Source organism: Cardiocondyla obscurior, linkage group LG14 (genome assembly GCF_019399895.1).
Source record: "Cardiocondyla obscurior isolate alpha-2009 linkage group LG14, Cobs3.1, whole genome shotgun sequence".
NCBI classification, from domain to species: Eukaryota; Metazoa; Arthropoda; class Insecta; order Hymenoptera; family Formicidae; genus Cardiocondyla; species Cardiocondyla obscurior.
In genome coordinates, this window is record NC_091877.1 from 4,559,857 (window position 1) to 4,584,076 (window position 24,220).

The 24,220-nt window shown below is 35.2% G+C and overlaps 1 protein-coding gene across 1 annotated transcript; it reads left to right on the forward strand.

Moving 5' to 3' along the window:
• The first annotated feature begins 314 nt into the window (after window positions 1–314).
• LOC139108215 (uncharacterized) lies at window positions 315–2,308 on the forward strand. Its single transcript, XM_070666305.1, has 2 exons — window positions 315–1,545; window positions 1,661–2,308. The coding sequence occupies exons 1-2, from the start codon at window positions 1,420–1,422 to the stop codon at window positions 2,306–2,308; spliced, it is 774 nt and encodes a 257-aa protein (XP_070522406.1). The 5' UTR covers window positions 315–1,419.
• The last annotated feature ends 21,912 nt before the right edge of the window (window positions 2,309–24,220 follow it).

Consider the following 24,220-nt stretch of genomic DNA (forward strand, 5'->3'; position numbering starts at 1 on the left):
ACTTTTGAACGCGGTCTCGATCTCACGCCAATCGAGTTCATTAGTCGTTTTGTCACCATCACCGTCGGCAGCACTAGTGCTCGCGTACTCACCACCCTGGTGCACGTAACGTTCGTATAAATGTTTCTTGGCACCCAGGAGTCGCGCGATACTCGCCACCGTGGATTGCGCGCACCCGACGGATACGCGCGCTCGCTTAGCGCGGCTACGTTCCTCGAGCTGATTTACTAGCTCGTCACATCTTTCAGCCCAAGTGAAAAATTCTACCAAGGTAGTCACGGTGTTAGCCTGCAGCAGGAGTTGACGGTCTTCTTCTTCGAGGAGACTTCGATCCATTTTTATGTTTATCATACGTCTCGCGCACTCAAAAGTTGAAAGACAACAACAGTAGCAATAAGTACGACAAAGACAACGATATTAACGATAAATACGACATTAACAATAAATACAACAAAACAACAACATTAGCAATAAATACAACAAAAAACAACGACATAAGCAAGACAACATTAGCAATAAATACAACAAAAAGAAACTACATTAGCAATTAACGCGAATGTAGAATCGAAGTACATTGCTCGTTCACGCAGTTGTGCACACCGGGCACATATCACACGAGATTATAACAAACGTTGCAGCTTTGCAATTCGAGCACCACGTACCGTAGAGACTGTCATAGGATCCTACAACGTGTTTGCGAATCTTGAAGATGGGGTCATATAAATCGTATTGCATCGATATCAAACAAGAAGCGCACACGTTGTATCCTCGCTCGTCACCGTAATAAAAATATATAGCGCAAAATTTCGTACGCGGAGTAATCGCGCTTAAATTCTGCAAATTGATCGTTTTCCGCGTAGTATTTTCAACCATTTCATCGTCGTCGGTGTTGCAAGCACTATCCTCCGACAAGGGATGAATCTCGATTTCTTCATCAACTTCGATTTCTTCATCAACTTCGATTTCTTCGTTGTTCATTTCATACATAGTCGTCGATCGCTCAATCACTAATGAGATTCACGCATTGTGACAAAAGAGGTATAACGAATGCATTATATCCTACCCCTACTACCAATTAATCATGTGATTTCATTTCTTACCCTCTCTCAAATTATATTGAGTCATTTGCTAATATTAAAAACCGTTAGTAAAAACCGTTAGCTTATCTCTTTCAGATAAAAAATTCGGTTACCCTCGTCTAAAATTATTTTAAAAAACTTTTACTTCTCGGAATTAAAAACGTTGACTTATTTCTTTCCGACAAAAGAAATGTACACCCATCGAATAGCAACTACCCTCTGTTTTGCAGAGTCTTTGCGTTTAGCCGCACAGCCTTTGTTCTCTGCATAGTCTATTTTATAAATGAGGGTTGAAGCGAGTGCACATATGTTTACGAGGGCAAAGTGAGTGAGAACGAGAATGATAATTTTTATCTCTATAAACATGAAAACAATTTGGCTCAAGATGAATCCTTCAACCGTCGAGCAGTCAGTTCCTTGCAACCACTCATCAGTAATTGATCGTCATCGTTTGTCACCAAAAATTGTAAGTATATATTCTTATATATTCTTATATATTCTTAAATATTTTTAAAACCATTTTAATACATAAAAATTTATAATTTTATACTTTTTTAAATTTTTTAATTTATTTTTTTCAGATGATTTCCAACATCGACGTAAGACAGCTGTCCACTTGGCCGATTGAGGTACGCGTGGTACGCGTACAATCACCTACAATGTTTTGGGTGAAATTAATCAACGATGAAGCAGCTCATAAGGAAATGCTGGAACGAATGGCCTTACGCATGAGATTTGCAGCACCTCAACTGATACTGTCACCGAATGAAATAATAATAGGAACTCTCGTTGCCATCCGCGAAGGTTCAAAATGGCAAAGAGGGATCATCGAGTACGTCGGTGCTACTTCGATTACTGTAAATCTTCGCGACTGGGCTCGCACAACTGAAAGAATGCCGCATGAATGTTTACGACTAGAGAGCCAATTCCATGAAATGAGGTGGCAAGCAATACCATGTGTTTTAAATGGAATCTTGCCTCTGCGAGCTCAGGTATGGACGGAGCAGGAGGTTGTGCACGCAAAAATCATCATGGAAAAAACGCAGGGATGGATCATTATCAATGATGTTCTCAGTGACAATGCTGCACTTGTTTCATATCTCAGAGGCGGGCAAACGGAAAACGTGCCTATGATAGATGTATCTACATTATTTATACAAATAGGTATTGCAAAAAAATTTAAATGGGATAAAACGCCGACTGAATCAGTTGCATCGCAAACACAGTGAAAAACAATATCGTTATGTGCGGTGTGTAAAAGGGTGTTAAAAGAACCTTAGGTTCGTTCATATGAATATCCGCTTCTAATCATGAGTGTATTTACGAACACACTTATGAAAGCAGGGATAGAAACGCAGCACGGAATTTTTTCATTGTTCGCTCGTCAATCGGACGGTGAGGATCTCAGAAAAAAATTATCAGTAAAAAAGTGATTATCTATCTGCTCTTGTTGTTATTTTGACTCTTGTTTGTATAATTGTTGTTTTTGTTGTATATTTGTCTGGTTTTTTTGTTGTATATTTGTCGGGTTTTTTTCCATTTATTGAAAAATGAGTTGCCGTGATTTTTTAATTCGAGTGTGCCAACGAGAAAATTGTAGTAAATATCATGAAATACGCCGATGTACAAAAAATAATTGTACTCAAGGCAGCTCTTGTAAATACGTACATTTACGTCAAGAAGAAGTGGATAACATTAATAACAATATAAGACCACACAGTAAGGAGGCATATGAAGAATTGAAGCGTATTGCATATCTCCTACGTGAAACATACCCGGAGGAACAAAAAAAAAAATCATGCACGCTCAATTTTTTAGGCGAATGTTTATGGACCTGTATAGCATGTGGAACTGCAGATGCAGAACTGCCAACACGTAAATATTTACTGTTGTACTAAGATTTTTACTCAATTAAAAAATTTTACTTAACAAAAATTTTACTTAACAAATTTTTTTTTTAAAGGAAACATGCCAACCTGCAATTATTGCGAAGTCAAATTAATCGAAGGGTTCAAGGCACTGGTATGCGGCCATGCATATTGTAAATATTGCATACCAGTTCTTCCATTCAGTGTTGACGGTCCTCTGCCATGTTACTATTGCAGTACTTGTAAAGCGTGGAAAGTAAAAATAAACCTATGTAAGTACATGTCAATATCTTAATAACCAATATCTTAATAACTAATATGATAATTTATTAATTTATACTTTTTTCTTTTCCAGATAATGACTAAAAAAAGGAACTGCCATTATGTTTAAAATCTGTATCATTTAAAATCTGTATCATTTTTAATCTGTATCGTTTAATTAGCCTTTGTCATATATAATTAGCTTGTGTCGTATATAATCAGCCTGTGTTGTTTATAATTAGCTTTTTGTAATCATGCTATTGTTGTAATCATGCTATTGTTGTAATTTTAAAAAGATATAATCAAAAAAATGTTACAAAATCATAGGATAACATCATTTTTTTATAAATAATAGTTTGTACATCACTAGCTTTAATTTATTACAATTCTAATTTTGTAGAAAATAGTTTAAGCTCTTACGATTTTAATTTGTAGAAAATAATGTACAATTTTAAAATATATAATCAATAAAAATGTTAAAAGTGAAAAAAAAATTTCGTTTTTATGCTCTCACACTCTTAAAATTGCGTTTATTAAAGTAATGAAATAATGAAGAAATCAATGTAATTAAAAAAAGTCAAATTTTATTTTTCAATTCAATGTAATTAAAAAAAAAAGACAAATTTTATTTTTATCTTAAATGCCATGTTAATAATACTAGAACATTGTTTTACACTATATTAATCTTATATTAATCTTATATTAATATTACTACGTAAATAAAAAATACAAAAATACAAAAATATAAAAATACAAAAATATAAAAATACAAAAAAAATACAAAAAAAATACAAAAATACAAAAATACAAAAAAAATACAAAAATACAAAAATACAAAAATACAAAAAATATAAAAAACTGTAAAACTACAAAAGCGGTTATACAATCAAAATACATCAAAAGCGGTTATACAATCAAAATACATCAAAAGTCATTATACAACAAAAGCGATTATACAACAAAAGCATTATTTGAAAAACGTGGTAAAAAAAAGAAATGTAGTGTATAATGGTAATAATGACAGAAAAAATGGTAAAAAAATTGTTAATATAAGAAATCGTATGATACTGTAGATTTGCACATGGGGCATTCGATTGTTAAAATATCTTCAGTTTGAATATAATCTGCACATTTTAAGGCACATGTGTAGCAATACACATGCTTACACCTTCCAGCACCAAATGTGTCTCTCGATACTTCCTCACAGCAAATAATGCACTCCATTTTTTCAGCATGTGCAATATGTCGCCGATTACAATTTTCCCTTTGACATCTTCCAGATTTATAATCGCCGCATATATTTGTGTTTTGAAGAGTTCGCCCCACCTCTGCCCTCATCCGATCGGACGCCTTCCCAGTTCGTTCGTATCGGGCTTGCTCAACACTTGTAATATGCAAGTATAAGCAAGTACTGTTGCGGCACGTCGTATTTTGATATGAAAAACAATACTTGTACGTATGTAGAAGATCGCATTGATTGGTGTTACAACGCCCTTTAATAAAATTTTCGCATAACTGACGTTTCTCTAAAATATAATAACACGTTATAATCATACCACAATATAAATTGTAATTTATAAGATATGTACCTTGCTTTCCAAAATAAGCCATTTTCACTAATAAGTATAATAATACTCTGTACAAAAACAGCAAAATTACAAAACTACAACAGCAAAACTACAACAGCAAAACTACAACAGCGAATAAGCCACACAAAATTTCTTCATAGAGATCCTTCTCTATACGATGTTAAGACAACGAATGATGCCGAAACAGTATGGTGTTCACTGCTCACGCAGTGGTTGAAGAAGGAGAAGCAAACTCGGTGGTCAAAATAAACGATAAGAAAGCGTGAGACACTGACGGAGAACGAATATATTTTTCTCGCATAAGCGTACATATGTAAAAAGAAAAAATTTTTTTAGGTGAACCATAAAATACAAAAAAGTTTTTTTACCACCAGGCATGAAAAGATTCGTATCTAGTGAAAGCATGCAGGTTGCACATTTTTTAAAGCATGCATGTTGCACATCTTGAAGCGATTGCTAACAGGGAGATGTGAGTGAGAGCGTGAAAGGGTGCGAAAAAAATTTTTTAGGTGAACCATAAAATACAAAAAAGTTTTTTACCACCAGGCATGAAAAGATTCGTATCTAGTGAAAGCATGCAGGTTGCACATTTTTTTTAAAGCATGCATGTTGCACATCTTGAAGCGATTGCTAACAGGGAGATGTGAGTGAGAGCGTGAAAGGGTGCGAGCGTGAACGCAAACGACACTTGACCATAAGAAACTAATGAGTGTGAGATAGAGCGAGAAAGAGTGTGAGATAGAGTGTGAGATAGAGTGTGAGAGAGCATAATAGATACTTGAACGCGAAACCGAATAGTAAAAAATACAAGGTGTTCAAAAAAACGAAATTTTTTTTTTTACATTTTTACATTTTTGATTATATTTTTTAAAATATACATTATTTTAAAATATACATTATTTTAAACATTATTTTAAACATTATTTTATACCGATTTTACATAAATGATTAATATAACAATGATAACAATGATGACAATGATAACAATGATAACAATGATAACAATGATGATTATAGTGATGATGATTATGGTGATGATTATGATGAAGGCGCCGGTGACGTTGGCTTCACGCTTTTTTGTAATTCGATGAAAGTGACGGCTTCACACCAAAAATAATTCTTCTGTAATAGAAAAAATTTTTTTTTAATAATATTATACATAAATAACAAATTTTTTTATTTTGTTTTTAATACTTACCAATTATAGATTCCATAATTCGTGGAGCTCCTTTATCTTTGTCCAAGGAATTATTTTCTGCATGAGCAGCAATTGATAAAAAAACGACATGAGCATAAAAACGACATGAGCATAAAAAACAACATGAGCATAAAAAACAACATGAGCTATGATGACAAACGACGACAATGATGACAGTGACGATGACGACAAAGGCAGTGGTGACGACAAAGGCACTGGTGACATTTATGGATTGCATGACTGACACATATCTGAGTTTATAATAATTGCCAATGAATTTTTACACTTATCGCAGAAGATGGGTTGTTGTTCAGTCAGAAGAACTTCATATGTTTCGATGCGGTGACATCTCACCATTTTAAAGTCTTCATGCGCTAATAACTGTTCATCCATAAAGCATGGTATACAGTAAAATAGATAATCGTTAGTATAATAAAAAAAGATGCGGCAGTGCATTGTCTGATTGGTGATTTCGGTGGTGACTTCAGTTATTGCAACATCATCACCGATTTCACTAAACATCTGATCGAACATTTGTTGCATCTCCGTCATAAAATCTCCTTCAGACGCTGATTCTTCTTCATTTTCTTCCTCAGGATTTTCTCTATTTTCCTCTTCCACCTCACCCATATGATTTTGCACGAGCCCCTCCAAAACTTCATTAGCGTTATTGTCATCATTAGCGTTATTGTCATCGTTGTCATCATTCACAAAGTTAAAGAAGCGTAAAGGTCTGAAGTCGCCCTCACTAATATCTTCATCTAGTCCTTCCGAAATTCTTTCTTTCCCCATTTTTCAAAAATATTCTTTTTTCACTGTCAATTGAAACTAAACTGTCCGAACGTTTAAATCGTACTGGCCTCTCGGCACAAAACTTCCTTGCAACGTCGCAACGTCGCAACATCTTCAAAATTTTTCTTATCGTTAAAATAAGAAGAGGAATAAACACTTGAGCCCTGAGCCTACACAGTTATGTATCCTCATAGTTTACAGTTTTGTTTAATATTATATTTCAAAGCGAGATACTCCGCAAAAGGATCACGCGAGTCGTAGTCAATGGTGACAAACGCGTGAATAAGAGCGAGCGAACAAAAACTTATTTGAGGGTGAAAGAATGAGAGAGTTACACTTAAGGAATTTAGAGATAACGGAGGAGCAATAGAATGAGTGAGGTTGCCTGCTTTCTAGATCACAGCGTGATCCGTTGCAACGGATCAACATGAATATTATTTAAAAAATCTATTTAAAAAATCTATTTAAAAAGTCTTTAGTTGGAGGATGATACTTGCGAATATTATTTAAAAAATCTATTTAAAAAATCTATTTAAAAAATCTATTTAAAAAATCTTTAGTTGGAGGATGATACTTGCACGCTTAACGAGTGCGAGCGAGAGGGAACGATGGGGCGCATGATACTTTGCTTTCAACGGGTGCGAGCGAAAGGGAACGCTGGGCGCGCGACACTTGTGCGTTCAACGGGTGCGAGCGAGAGGAGACGACGGGCGGCGCGAACGAGTGCGAGCGAGAGAAAACGCTGGGCGCGCGACACTTGTGCGTTCAACGGGTGCGAGCGAGAGGAGACGATGGGCGGCGCGAACGAGTGCGAGCGAGAGGGGACGCTGGGCGCGATACCTTGCGATCCGCCGCTTGCCGCCGCCGTCGCCGCCCGTTGCCGCCGCGACGCCACACGACCCTTTTTAAAAAATCGCGACTCCTTTGAAAGTCGCGATGCCGCATAAACATGCCGCTGCGCGACGACACGCTTATCATTTTTAAAAATAATATTGCATTTCAGAGTTTCGATGTTGTTATTATTTTCTAAACAATTCGTTCCTAGAATCGCCGACACAGGGGCGATTTATAAATACCCACCCCCTCCCCGCATGACGTCATTACCCCTTGCCCTAGGTCTCACGGACCCAGAACCGTTAACACCCCCCCCTCCCCGCGTGACATCATCACCCCTCGCCCTAGGTCACATGGATACTCTAACACGTAGTGATCCAGAACCGCTCCATGCGTTCAACGGGTGCGAGCGAGAGGAGATGATGGGCGGCGCGAACGAGTGCGAGCGAGAGGGAACGATTAACAACCCCCTCCCCGCGTGACGTTATTACCCCTCGCCATAGGTCACACGGATACACTAACACGTAGTGATCCAGAACCGCTCAGTATACATCTACTCGCGTAGCTTCTTTGTCGCTCTTGCGCTAGACAAATTAATTTTTTTCTCAATAACTGTTGAGAATTTTACAAAATAATATGACTTTTCTATTCTTCTAGACCAGTTCTACCTACTTCTTAAATTACGTCCGTTTAGTATGGGACACCCTGTATATTATTTCTATAAGTCAAATCGAAAAAAAAGGATGATGTACACGTCTGACATTCAATGTACTCTAATGTATGCAGTCACATACAGGGTGTTCCGCCTCAAGTATATACCACCGCGGATTTAGAAAAATATTGCAAATATAAGTAAAAAAGTTTTATATTATTTTAGAAAATTCTCAACCGTTATTGAGAAAAAAATTAAAATGTATAAAATGTATAGGAGTAAGAGCGACAAAGAAGCTGCGCGTGAGTGAGCACGACAAGCGACGGTGCCATTCCTAACCATTTGTCTGTCGCGCTTACTCACGTGCAGCTTCTTTGTTGCTCTTACACCTATACATTTTATACATTTTAATTCTATCGCGATTGTGCTGAAAGCAGCCATTAAATATAAAAATTTTATAGGTTAGGTGTAGAAATTGACAAACAACGTATAAGATTACGTTCTATATAATATTTTCTGTGATCATGGTACACAACTCGGTTCATTTATGTAAAGCAATATTCTCTGAAAACATTTCAAGACATTATGTCATGTTAAATGTGATACGTTGTTTAATAAAATTCTAACACTGTGGTGCAGGCCAACGTTTGTTTCTAGGAAAAAACACCATTGTTATCAAAAATATGATGATAAATTAATAACATAAGAGGTGCAAGAATGCGTATTGAAGTATTACGTCCATGCCCTTTTCAATTTCTTTCTTTCTAAGATAATCTGATTCCGCTAGATGATAGATAGAAATTGATAGTTAAGGTAAAGGTCAAGTGGTTTGTTTTTAAGAATCGAATACCATTACAAACTTTTATTACGGAAATGTTAATTAAGCTTAAATGTTTACGTATATTTAACGATTTGATTTTAGAATGCAGTTAACTTCGACATTACTACATAGCATTAGTACATTTCATATATACTGTCGCCAAAACTGCCATTGTATTTTTAGCATATGTACAAATACTGTCGTCAAAACTGCTCACACATAAAAAAAGTTGTCAAAACTGCCATTCTGTAGTTCACTTAATTCAAAAACTTCAAGAAGGTAAAAAATATTTTTGGGCTGCATTTCATAATAACATTACCACAAGCTAATAATGAATAAAACTGTAAACGGTACATTTTTCGTGATTAAACCGTTAAAAAAATTGAAGTAAATATAGAACATATAAAATACACAAAGAAAATTCCATAAGCTAACAGGTTATTAGAAAAAATTGATACGTTTCACTGCATTTTAAAACACATTGGTTTCGCATTTAGTGACGTATATATGACCTGAGGTCATGTAAAATTAAAAGTACCATTGTATTGTTAGCATAAGTATAGACACTATCGTCAAAACTGTCCATACATAAAAAAAAGTCGTCAAAACTGCCATTGCATTGATAGCATTAGTATACGCACTGTTATCAAAACTGCTCATACATAAAAAAAGTCGTCAAACCTGCCATTGTATTGTTAGCATTAATATACGCACTGTCGTCAAAACAGCCTATGCATAAAAAAAGTTGTCAAAACTGCCATTCTGTAGTTCACTTAATTCAAAAACTTCAAAAAAGTAAAAAATATTCTTAGGCTGCTTTTCATAATAACATTACCACAAGCTAATAATGAATAAAAGTGTAAACGGTACATTTTCCGAGATTAAACAGTTTAAAACTAAAGTAAATGTAATACATATAAAATACGTAAAAAAAAATTCCAGAAGCTAACAGGTTATTAGAAAAAATTGATACGTTTCACTGCATTTTAAAACACAGTGGTTTCGCATTTAGTGACGTATAAATAACCTGAGATCATGTAAAATTAAAAGTACCATTGTATTGTTTGCATAAGTACAGATACAGTCGTCAAAACTGCTAATGCTTTGTTAGCATTAGTATACACATTGTCGTCAAACCTGCTCATACATAAAAAAAGTGTCGTCAAAACTGCCATTTCATTGTGAGCATTTGTACATTTTATATACACTGTCGTCAAAACTACCATTTTATCGTTAGCATGTGTACACTTTATATACACTGTCGTCTAAACTGCCTATACATATAAAAAGTTGTCGAAACTGCCGTTCTGTACTTTATTCCACTTTACTCAAAAACTACAAAAATTTACAAAGTTGAAGTTGTTTGACCTTATGTCTGTAGTAATTGTACATAATTTAACGTTAAAAAAAGGTACTGTCGTCAAAACTGCCCTTAGACACGTATATGTACATGTATATGTATGTCAATCGCATTATTCGATGACGATTTTTCGTACGCATTGGCTTCTTTGATGACTTCTGGCTATTTTAACACCCGTCATCAAAAATTGACATGTCAATCGTATACTTTTACGACGTCGTTAAAATAACCATAATAGTAAATCGTTTATTTTGACGACATTTAATTAGATTAACGACAGTCAATGAATTGATAATTTTGACATCTGTATCTTTTTCGTTTTAGTGTTAACAATGTAAATTTTTTATCAAAAATTTTGGTAAATGTGATGGAAACGGATTTCCCCTTTGATATCTATAACAATATTTTTGAAGAATTCATAAATTATAACCAATCTTTTACGCGAGATATTGTTTAAAAAATCCAATTGCGGCGAATGTCAAAGTTGTCTACCACCTCGTCGGTAGTAAAGTGCTGCGACAAAGGTTTGTTGAATCGCGCGACAAACGCCCTCCTTTTCGAACTGCACATCTTCGGTTATCAATTTTGCGGCCCGGAAACTCGACAAGGAACGCTTAGCAAAAGGCGATCGACGCGTCAGTCCGTTGGACGAGATGTGTCGCGAGCACGACTTATCGTACGCGCGAAGCGAAGATCTCGCCGACAAACACGCAGGGGATAAAGAACTTGCCAAAAGAGCGGGAAAACGCGTTCTAGCGAGAGATTCAAGCTTGCGTGAGAGAGCAGCCGCTGCGGCTATGCTACAATAAAAACTAAAACAAAGATTGGTACGGGCATGTTCACTACGACGAAGAGAAAGAGGCTGAAAACGATAAAAAAAAAGAACTACAGCAAGTATGTTGCACCGAAGCGGTGCACGGGGTCCGTCCTCCGAATATATACGTTTCGGTGTAAGAGGATGGCGGCGTTAAATAAATATATATATGTTGCAATCGTTTAATGTATGAGTTGCGTTTATTCTTCCTTCGTATATCGGCGATAGAGTTACGAGTCGCTACCTCGTACTCTCAGACTGACTTGCACGAGCTTCGGAGCTCGTGCATTTTATATTATTATTTTCGGACTTGTCAGCGAAATAGCAGAAGAAAGTGGCCGCGTGCCCTACTGCCTTCTGCTGATAGCGCGCGATGACAAAAGGCTGACAAGACGGCTTCTTAGACTCAGCAGATTCCAACAGTTTGGCAATCTGCTGAGTTGTATAAAAAATGTGGCGAACGCGGTGGTCAATGACCAGCGTGCGCTGTCGGGTTACAACAAGTAGGAAGACAACAGTTTGGAAAAAACGTATGCTTCCAACGGTGAAGCGTGACGGCATGCTGCCGATCATTCCGATTCTCGGCGCGGTCGGATCGCTGGTCGATGGAGTGGCGAGTATAGCGAGAGCTGTAAACGAGAGAAAAGCTGCGACGCATCAGAATCGTACGACGGGGGGTCGTGGTGTGCACCTGAGCCCCTACAACGATGGACGGAGCCTCTACCTCAAGCCGTACAAATACGGCAAAAGCGTGACTGTTACGAAAAAGAAAAGAAAAAAAAACGTGCAGTTGAATCAACTGGCTAGACGCATGCGCCTTCCTTATTATAAAAGCGTCTTTATGCGCAACACCTTACCTACGAGTGGCGCGCGTACAAATGAGAGCAGCATCGTGAACCAGGACAACGTGACGGATCCTGGAACTCAATGGGTAGCGTACGCTAAAAGAGATCACGTCGCGTACATTAACGGCTTCAGTAATCTCTGACCACCCAGGAAACTGGTGCGATATCTTGAAGGGGATATCTCGTCGATAGAGTACAATCGAAAGTCCTATCAAACGTACGATCAAAATATCTGCGGGCAGTTGTGTCTACGATTTTTAAGTACGATCGACTAAAATTTATTTAAAAACTGACGTCGCGGCCTTCTTCGTTTCAGTATCAATTCGAACATGTCGATTACACTCACGTTGACCGGTAAGAGTAACGTTCTCTATTCGAGCTACTCACCGGCATTGGATCTCAGCGATGGTGATTACGAGCTAGGTCTCACGGACTTTGCGACTTATTACACGATACCAAACGTAAATTCTACAAACAACAAATTCTACTATAGTACAGATGGTAAGGAAATTATGATTCTCGAGGGATCGTACGAGATACAAACCATAGACAAGTGTAACACGATAACTTCGCCTGGAATAAAGCTCGCCGGGATTTGAGGTACGGACAGAGATCGAGACGTAGTTACAAAACATAAAAACCATTCTTTATTTAGTGATTACGCATAACTTATTAATATTTATAAAGATAACCGATTTTTAAAAATGTTGTAATGCAGCAGGTAGACGTGTATAGATTCGTGGTCGTGCGTCGTCGTGGCGAATGTACAATTAGTGGCCGTCCGGGCCATGCCGGGCGTACAGTTCCGCGGTCGTGAGTTATCGGCGCAAGTGTACAGGTAAGACTGTCCAGACCGTGTCGAGCGTACAGTTCCGTAGGAGCAAAACGCGAAGGCAAACATTGATTTCGGTGGCGTCAGCAGGCCGGTTGTGCTCTGTCGGGGAAGGCTCGGGAACGCCCGAGTTGGGGAAGTGACTGTCACCGGAGGCCGGAAGTGCCCGGTCGAGAAAGGCTCGGGAGTGCCCGAGTCAAATCGTTAGTGGAGTCTGGAGTCGGGTGCGCCCAGTTGAGGAAGGCCCGGGGGTACCCGGGTTTGGTCGGTAGCGGTGCCTGGAGCCGGATGTGCCCGGTCGAGAAAGACTTGGAATCGCCCAAGTCCGGTGGGTCGGTTTCTAAAGTGCGCTCTAGATCGGAATGGGCTGCCGACTTGTGCTTGAGTCGGCTTATATACCCGAGAACTTGAGAGAGAGAAAAACCCCTTCCCGAGTAACTTTTCGTAGCGGTGCGCGGTGAAGGCGGATGATCGTCCCGGTTACGCGCTGCAAGCGGATGTTCGGTCCGCGCTATCTGTTGTAGACTTTTGGGACCGCTTTAGAACTTCGACGAACGGGTGGTCGTCGCGACGCGGGGTCGTTTTGCCTAAAACATTTTAGTGGCTTTTGCCACACAAGTTTTTGAATCTCGCGATGCCAAGACAGTATGACGCTGTCGATAGTCACCGTAATGAGAAGAATGAGAAGAATGACAATTTCTCGATAACGATTTGTGTCAACTACAACATTATAAAGAGTGAGATCAAATCTGCGTACATGGTGAACTTTTCGAAATCAAACTCGTTGGGACCGCTTCACGGATTCTCACCGCACCGCAAATTGGAACCGCAAAAGTGGCACGAGTCCGTCTTACCGATCAAAATAATCAACTTAAACATTATTCTCATCGAATGTAATAAAACCGCAGGCGCGTACTGCAACGGCGAACGCGTGCACAAGATTTATGAATTTTCACTGAAAGTGCCACCGGGATATAAGATCTCGGAAGTGCCCACGCAAATTAATTACTTATCAATCGTCGTGCAGTATCTCACGATACGCGTTACCAACCAAAACGGACGACCGCTCGACTTTCACGGAAAGGAGTTCAACGTTAGATTGCACGTGCGACGACTACGACAACGATAACGTGGCATGTTAGTACCAAACAAAACGAGATGCGTTACAACAATCAGTTTCGGTTCTGGTACGATTCAACAGCCTGAACAACAACAACAGCAACAACATCCCGCGATAAATAGCGGTAGAAGGAGAAGAAGAAGACTAATCGAATTGAACGTTAAATTTCTAAGATCGCTCGGATTTGCTGTGCCAAATAACTTTATTTGGACGATGACCGACACACTGAATATCCAAAACGAGTCAGTTTTCGACGATTGTATCGTCAAAATTAAGACTCACGCGTACAATCCGTTCGCCAATATGACGTTCGGACACAGCGACAAAATAAGATTATTGATACAGCAGCAAGATCTGTACACGCTACCGCACGAGAGTTTTCTCTACATCAAGGAAAAATTGACGAAAGGCAATGTGGTAGCGGAAGTCGACGTGATCTTGGGAAACTACTGCGTCGCCTTCATGTTCGATTAGATACAATACGAACTCGACGGTGTGGAGATCGATCGTAATCGAAAAGTCGGCATAATCAGCTCGCTGAAAAATTACACGATTGTTTCGTCCAACAAGACCGTAATTCTACGGAATGCGAGATGGCTCAATCTCACGATCAATGAGGACGGTTACTTCAATTTTCGCGTACCGCTCAACATGCTGCTGGGATTTTGCGAAGACTATAAACGTGTTGTGATCAACGCTCGTCACGAATTAATTCTCATATGAGCGCGCAACGACATTAACTGCCTGGTGGACAGTTCTGCGATCAAGCCTAAAGTTGACTTGCTGAAGATACAATGGCGTATGCCTCACGTACTTTTGATCGAGGTAAACAAATTGGCAATGTTGCGTATCTTGGAGAGCAGTTGATTCGTCAGTATGGATTTTCGCTCGTGGGATCTGTACGAATTTTCGCTACTGCTGCTCACAACCAAGCACTCATAGGCCATCAAGACCGCTACGCAACTCGAAAAGTCTTGATACGTCGTCTTCGCTCTGCAGACGGGTCGAAAGAACGTCATGTCTGAGGATACCAGTCATTTCGACAACTACAAACTGACCAACGTGAAGCTCTATCTAAACTCCGAATGCTACCCGTACAACGATATGAACCTCGACTTTAGCAGACGTACAGTACTGTACAAAATAAATCATACACCTTTCTAGAAACTCATTTTGCCAATCTATTAATTTTTTTATCAACCAAATAAACTTGTACATACAGTAAAATGAAAGGATTTTAAAGTGTTTTAAAGAAGCAAGTCTAAAATAATAGAATTTGTGCTTAATTTTGTAGAAATAAATGTTTTATTTAGTATAGTTAAAATATATCTTGGACAAAATAAATCATACGTTTCATAAATAATGTTATACAAAGAAATTAAATTACTTTATATTTTACTTAATATTTTGTATGTCCGCCTTTAGCTGTTAATACAGCTTCCAGCCGGCGAGGCATTCTTTCAACGAGGTTTTCCAAATATTTCTTATCTATCTTGTTCCAAGCTTTTCGAAGGGCTGCATAATACGTTTTTATATTTGTAACGTTTGTTTTCTCTACGTTCGTATCCAAATACGCCCACAAATTTTCAATTGGGTTTAAATCAGGTAATTGGGCTGGCCATTCAAGCAGTTTTATCTTAGCTGACTTGAAAAATGCGATAGATTTCTTAATTTTATGCTTAGAGTCATTATCTTGTTGAAAGATAAAGTTGTTTTCTAAACCCAATTTTAAGAGAGATTCCTCTAAGTTCTCGCATAATACATCAATATATCCATTAGCTGTCATTATGCCTTCAATTTGAGCCAAATTACCGACACCGGACCATGCAAAACATCCTCGCATCATAATGTTATCTCCTCTATGTTTTACAGTCTCCTGAATATTTGCTTCTTTGAGAGATTCACCTTGTTTCCGCCACACCCTAGATCGTCGTTTTTTTTCCAAATAACTTGAACTTACTTTCGTAAGTTCATAACACTTTTTTCCAAAAGTCTAAAGACATTCCTATATATTTCTTTGCAAACTCAATTCGCTTTTTTTTATTTTTCTTATTAATAAAAGGACGTTTTAGGGCAAATGCGTTTTTTAAACCAGTTTCTTTAAGTCTGCGACGCACAGTGCGATTGCTAACAGTTAAATTCGTCATCTCTACAATATTTCGTGACGATAGCTTCGGATTTTTTTTAATTCGAACGATTCTTCTATCATCATAAGAAGTTGTAACCTTTTTTCGACCCTTACCACTAAAATTAGCAATAATACCGTGTGTTTTGTATTTTTTCCATGTATGTTGCACCGCTCCAACAGAGATTAAATACTTATTAGCTATTTTTCGGAACAATACTCCACTCTGTTAGTCACGAATGACCAAATTTCGGATATCAAGAGAAATTTGCTTTCTTAACATTGTTCTTGCTTGTCAAGCTACAACTAACTCAACAAATACGTGCAGAAAGAGAATATAAACAATGTAGTATAAGCAGAATAACGAATGTAAACATTGGCTGTTCTTAAAAGTATACTATGTATTGTGTATGATTTATTTTGTTCAAGATAAAACGTAACTATATTGAGTAAATCATTTATCTCTAAAAAATTAAGTATAAATTCTATTATTTTAGACTTGCTTTTTTAAAACACTTTAAAATTCTTTCATTTTATTGTATATACTAACTCCCAAAAAAAGACTCCCTTAAAATTATACTCCCCAAAAATAGAACATAAAATGTGTACTTTAATAATAACAAATACTCTTTATAAAACTAATGAGATCAAATAATTGCGCCAAGAACCTGAAGAAAATAGAAAATTATATTTAAGTAAATCCAAGACTCCCCCTAAAAAAAACTTTTCCCAAAAAAGACTCCTTAAAATTATACTCCCCAAAAATAGAATATAAAATGTGCACTTTAATAACAAATACTCTTTATAAAACTAATGAGATCAAATAAATGCGCCAAGAACCTGAAGAAAATAAAAAATTATATTTAAACAAAATCAAGATTCCCCCCAAAAAAGACCCCTAAAATAGAACATGAAATATGTACTTTAATATCAAATACTCTTTATAAAACTAATGAGTTCAAATAATTACGCCAAGAACTTGAAAGAGCTAACATATTTTTAATTACAAACTTATGTGGAATCATACAAACGTAGACATAGGTTTGCCCCAATAATATAACGTGGTTAACATTGCAAACCCATAGAACTGTACAAAAGTAAACTTAGGTTCGCCCCGATATGATATAACATGGTATATAACATGGTAATGTAAAGAAAAAAAAAAAAAACTTGGCGCTGCGAAACCAAATCTTTAAAATCGAAAAAAAACAAAAAAAAATTAAAATTACAATAAAAAATAAAAAATATATATTAAATAAAAAAAATATAAAAAAATAAGAAAAAAAAAATTCTAAGAAGACAAAACAAGAATGCTGATGACTTAACAAATATGTATAATATAACAAAAATATTAAAAATAAACAATGCAACAAGTTTTTTGCCATCTCACTTTTACAGACTGTGGACTGTCGGATGTATTTAAAAAATACTTTTTAATATACATCCGGTGTGGTTACAAAAATCTGATGCATAGCACATCGTAAAAAGCAAAAATATAATTTGAGATTTTAAAGATTTGGTTTCGCAGCGCCAAGTTTTTTTTTTTTCTTTACATTACCATGTTATATACCATGTTATATCATATCGGGGCGAACCTAAGTTTACTTTTGTACAGTTCTATGGGTTTGCAATGTTAACCACGTTATATTATTGGGGCAAACCTATGTCTACGTTTGTATGATTCCACATAAGTTTGTAATTAAAAATATGTTAGCTCTTTCAAGTTCTTGGCGTAATTATTTGAACTCATTAGTTTTATAAAGAGTATTTGATATTAAAGTACATATTTCATGTTCTATTTTAGGGGTCTTTTTTGGGGGGAATCTTGATTTTGTTTAAATATAATTTTTTATTTTCTTCAGGTTCTTGGCGCATTTATTTGATCTCATTAGTTTTATAAAGAGTATTTGTTATTAAAGTGCACATTTTATATTCTATTTTTGGGGAGTATAATTTTAAGGAGTCTTTTTTGGGAAAAGTTTTTTAGGGGAGTCTTGGATTTACTTAAATATAATTTTCTATTTTCTTCAGGTTCTTGGCGCAATTATTTGATCTCATTAGTTTTATAAAGAGTATTTGTTATTATTAAAGTACACATTTTATGTTCTATTTTTGGGAGTATAATTTTAAGGAGTCTTTTTGGGAGAATCTTGGTTTTGCTTAAAAACTTTTCGAGGACGCTTTTCTCGCTCGCCTATACTTGGCGCTTTTTTGAACCTTTTTTTAAAAAGGTCAGTTTTTGGGGGATATCATTCATTTTGTAGTTATAATCTTTTTGGGGAGTCTTGGTTTTGCTTAAAACTTTTTAAAAGCTTCTCACGCGCTTACACTTGACGCTTTTTTAAACCTTTTTTTTAAGAAGGTAAGTTTTTGGAAAAGATATCATTTATTTTGTAGTTATAATATAATAATCTAGAGACACGTTAGTGTTCTACGTTACATGCACAAGCAGCGTGATCGATTGTGTCATTACGCGAGATCTTTTATTCTGAGCTATTGAGATGTTTGGATCTCAACAACGGTCTAACCGATCGCTTTTAAAACATGTTTCTTTATATATAACTTTGTACATAAAATACACGTTTTTTGTTGTATCTATTTTTGCTGTACAATTGATACTTTTTAGAAAAATGTTTGATAAAATTGATGCTATAACAAGTTCGGGATGAACTTGTGTCATACTTGTACAGTTCGACATATATTTGTAATATTATAGAAAATAGAATGGGCCCCATCCAACGCCCAAACTCGTGAGACGCACCAAATTAATTCTTTTCGTCTCTCCGTTGTAGTATTATTATTTGACGCCTCATACGTTTTTATATAGGTTTGCAATATTTAGTTTTGTTTATCACTACTCGAATTTCTCGAGAAAAATCTTTGGCTTCGTTCAGCAGAAAAAACTGCTTTGCAACTATTATAAAAATATTAAAATTGATTGACGCATTTTTAATAAAAATTGTAAAATTTATTTTAAATACTTTAAATTTAAATTGTATTAAAATTTTTTTAGAGAAGATTTTATTAAAAACATTACTCCAAGTTAAATGTATCAAGACAAACCTAGGTTCATCCTTGTACGGTTTTACATAAATTTGTAATCTTAACAACGGTTCAACAAATCATTTTCTATATATAATCCTTTAAAAACTTATATTTTATCATAACTCGAGATTCTCGAGAAAAATCTTTGGCTACGTTCAGCAGAAAAATCTACTTTACAATTTAGTAAACACCATATCAAATTTAATTCGTATCATTATTTTTTAACAAATTTTTTATAAATATCTAAATTAAATATCAATCAGATTTTATTACATTTTTTTTATTAATGATTACTTCTTGATCCATATATGCAATTTGTTAAATATATTTATTTCTTTCAATTTTTTGTAAAAAAAGTATATAAAGATCTTTAGCACCTTTGGGCCATTGTCTTTTTCTAATTTGCGTGTCATCAATTTCGATCCAACTATTAGATGATCCTTCTCTACAAATATTTGTATAATGTCCTTTATCAATACTTAAACCATTATAAAATATACCATTTATAACTTTATATGATTGTCCAGCTACCAGTACTTTAGTCGTTGGAATAGAAGATATATTAAAGTTACGTTTTGTTTTTATTACTTTATCTTCTTTTTGCGAAAATAATGCAAAATGAATAATAATTATATCTTTTGTTAATGTTAATTCATTTTTAAACAATATATTATTTCCTGTACAATTTTCACATGACCCGGTTTCTGATTGATTCCAATGTGCAAATGTAACATCTAATAACTCTTTCAAGTTATAGCTTTTTTTCTTCAAATTATTAATAGGTATTGAAATAAATAAATTATTAGAACAAATTGTTTTTGTATATTGACAAGTAACACACCGAGTAGAAGAAGTAACCTCATGCTCTACTGATTCTCTTATACACTCGTACCTTGTACACAAAATTGTTAGAAACTTTAATGCATCTAGTTTTTCGTTCATTGAAAACGATTCTCCTAAATCTTGTCGAACATCATATGTATTTAAATTACTCATTCCATATTCATATCGATGCATTAACATACGTAAAATATTTGACTTATCACAATTAAGCAATTGCTTTCTAATGGCATTTAAATGCAATAGACATTGTACAACTGTATTAGCGTAACATGAAACATTATCTGTATTTTGAAAACCACGTAAAACCCAAGTGGTATTTATTTGTAACATTTGATTTTGCTGACCATTCTCTTGAAAGGCTTCGACTAGTTTCGACAATACCCATGGAATATCTTTCACTTTGGAATGACGTTCTCTTTGAATAGAAATTATTTCTACGTCTGGTTTGTATTTATATCTTAGCCGATTATACTCGTTAATAGCTTTTTCGTCAGCTGTCACTGCTGAAGGATCAAAATTAATCAAATGTAATCCTTTCAAAGATGTTACTCGAGATAATGCTACATAAGTTTGACCGCAATTAAATATACAATTGCCTATGTCAATAACAGCACTCTGTAAACTCAATCCTTGACTTTTATGAATAGTTATTCCATAACTCAAACACAGTGGAAATTGTTTTCTTACAACAAATGCTTTATCCACCACTTCAAATTTGACGTTCACTCTTTCAATCAAATATTCTAATCCTGAAGGTAAAAGTAATTTGATTTTTTCTACACAATCGGTAGATATATCTCGTACAATTGAAACTACTGTAGCTACTGTACCGTTTACCAGACCCAAAGTAGCATCAATATTACGCCTTATCATAACTTTTGCTCCAATTTTAATTACAATTTCTTTTGAAAGTCCAGCAGTTTTAGAACTATCATCGTCATTATTTGATAATACTTTTAATACTTTTTTTTTTAAATATGAAGTACAGTCAATTGCATCTTCAGCAATTAGTAATATCTCTTTCGAATCAATGCGACTTAACATAGCTTTATTAAGAGTGTCACACATATGACGTGTAGGCAATAGACAAACAATATTCGATGAACAATTATTAATATAATCACATAATTCCTTTAATCTGGATTCCAAAGAATTACTTTTGAAAGATATTTTTTAATTTTTAAGTACGGCATAATCAGACTTTGTTAATGAACCGATACGAATTCTCGACAACAATTGCCTATAAGTATCGTCTTCTTGCTGACGCATATTAATAATTAATTCATCGTAATGAAATAACATAGTCCACAAATTAATAGCAGTTAATGAACCAACGCATTTGTTAAATTTGTCATTTGACAATTGCATAAAAATGTAATCTTCACGTACAGGAGGCAATTGAAGTAAATCGCCAAATAAAAGAATGTGTTTTTTACCGAACCAACCATCTTCAATGTCATTTGTATCAAATATTTCAGTTAATCGAAGATGTATATACATTAAAGTCAAATTGGATATCATTGACACTTCATCAATTATAAAGAGAACAACATTTTTGAGTTCAGTTCGTAAAACTTTTAACACATGAGTAGACAATGGTTTGTACTTTGGAGTCTGACCACGTTCAACAGGTAATTGAAGTAATCTATGAACTGTCAAACCATCAATATTAAACGCTGCTATACCAGTAGGTGCTGTTAAAGCGGTATCTTTGTTGAGATTCTGTTTAATCCAACATTTAATTGTTTTAATTAAGAAACTTTTACCAGTTCCACCTTCTCCACTGACATATAAGCGTAATATCGAAGCATTCGACCTTACAGTATCAGTAACTCTATCAAATACTCTTAGTTGATCAGCATTTAATTTTGCTATCATGTCAGAAACATCGATATTCTTATCTGCTTTTTCACCAAGATTTTTAAAATCTTGCATCGCTTCACCAACTTCTACATTTTGAATGCCGATTGGATTATCAGGATCATCCTGAGACACATTCTTTTGTTGTAATTCTTCATCGGTTTGCTGAACCAACTGTTTTGCATTTTCAAATGCTTTTTGCAATTCTTGTACTTTTTCGTGATATTGCAATGCCTCTGTAAGATGTAATTTTGCTTTTTCAAATGCTTCCGCATAAGTGTCAAAATTATTTTTAAGATTGTTTAAATTTCGCCATGGTTTAAACATAAGAAGTAAAGAAAAGAAATAATCTTCAGGCTGTGTTTCAACATTGTATTTATAATGATTAATAAGACATGCTCGTTGTCTTCGTTTAAGAAAATGACTACTGTCTATTTTATAATATTCAATTAAATTATTCTTTGGCTCAGTTGTCGTGACATCATACCACTGTGCGAACTCGTAAAGAGACACTGATTTCAATTCTTCCACTCTATTTGGATAATAATCATCTACTAAAGCCGGACAAAATAAATCTGTGGATTCTTCATCTAGAGCTTCAATCTCTTTACGACTTTTTAATTTTTTCTGTCGTATACGATTAACATTCAACCATTTAATAGTTGTATTACAATCTGTTCCATATAAAGGAATACTTAATAATGTATCTGCAGCTTCAAGAGCTCCACATTCTCTATTAGTTAAAAATCGTAAACCATAATTCCAAAGAACACTGGCCAATGATTTACTTTTATTATTCTTACAATTCTCAAGATTAAAGTCAGACAATTCACTTTTTCCTGCTTTATTTACATACTTAGTAATATACCATGTTAATAATGTCGACTTTTCACCAATAAATTGTATATCCATATTTCCTTCCCATGCAGTAAGGAGCACGGGATTATAATCATTAATATCAACTTCATCTTTCGTTCGAGGAAGATCATACAATCTACTTTTATGTTTCAATTGCTTTCTACCTGCTATTGCAGTTGCTACATTTCTCATATACAATATTTTAGTAACAGGTCGTGGAAATCCGAAACGACACCTACGAACAACTTTTCGTCCTACTTTTTTTGAACGTAGACAGTAATCATTATGTCTGTGTCGTTGATGCTTATCAACACGACTGTACAATAATGGTGCAATATTTTTATCTGGCTTCTTGCAACTAATGTATTGTAAAATAAATTTTGAAACTTCTTCTACAGAAGATTCTCCAAAAATTGGCGCATTTTTTATCCAAATTAATAAATGGAAATGTTGTATACCTCTACTTTGATATTCTCGTCGCCAAAAATAGTGCGTTACTTCTCCGATCGGAAAATCTTTCGAACAAATAAAATCTATCATCGCTCGAAATTTATTGTCCAAAAATCTGGATGTTGATATAGGATCTTTAGCAACAAGTACACTGGTACTCAATGAACAATCTTGCCATCCATTAACTTCGCGAATATATTCACCTAAATCGTCCCATAACCATTCACTAGGACTTAACGTTAAGAACCATGTTGCAGGTCCATAATGTCGTGTCATACAATCTAAATCGCTTCTCGGTCGACGCCAATATTGCTCTGTATTTCGAAGTGCAGAGAATATAGCATTTAAATTAGACTCCAACAATTCTTTCGACATAGCTTCTAAATATTCAGCAGCCGTATAACGGCTTCGTGAATCAATTATATTCATTTTATGATAAATTCCACGATTTAACTGACGAATATTTGCCCTATGTAACAAATAAAATAAGTACTGTTGATTCAATCTAAATTGTGGATACTTAGACGTCAAACGACATTTAATATATTCATGCTCTTGAAGTTTGATCGGCCTTTCTTCATCATATTGACCATTTTTACCGAATGGATATAAATCTGGAAAACACATCAAATCCAAATTCTTTTCACGATTATCCAAAGGAACATTTTGAATTTTTAACATTTGATATAAAGCAGTAGCAGTTTTATTTTCTTTTTTTTCATATAATGGATATATAGTATATTGTTCGTAGTAACTGTCACTGTCATCTTTTTGAGTTAACATAGCCTTCTTGTGCTGAGGTAATTTATTTTCTAGACAATTTTTCATCTCTTGCGTTCGTAAATTTAAATCATTTAACAATTTACATTCTTCATTAAATGAAGCTTCTGTATTATTTTCTGTTTCTTCAACATAAAATTTCACATTATTAAAATTTCCTAAATTTAATTGATTATGAGTATCAGGCAATACGAT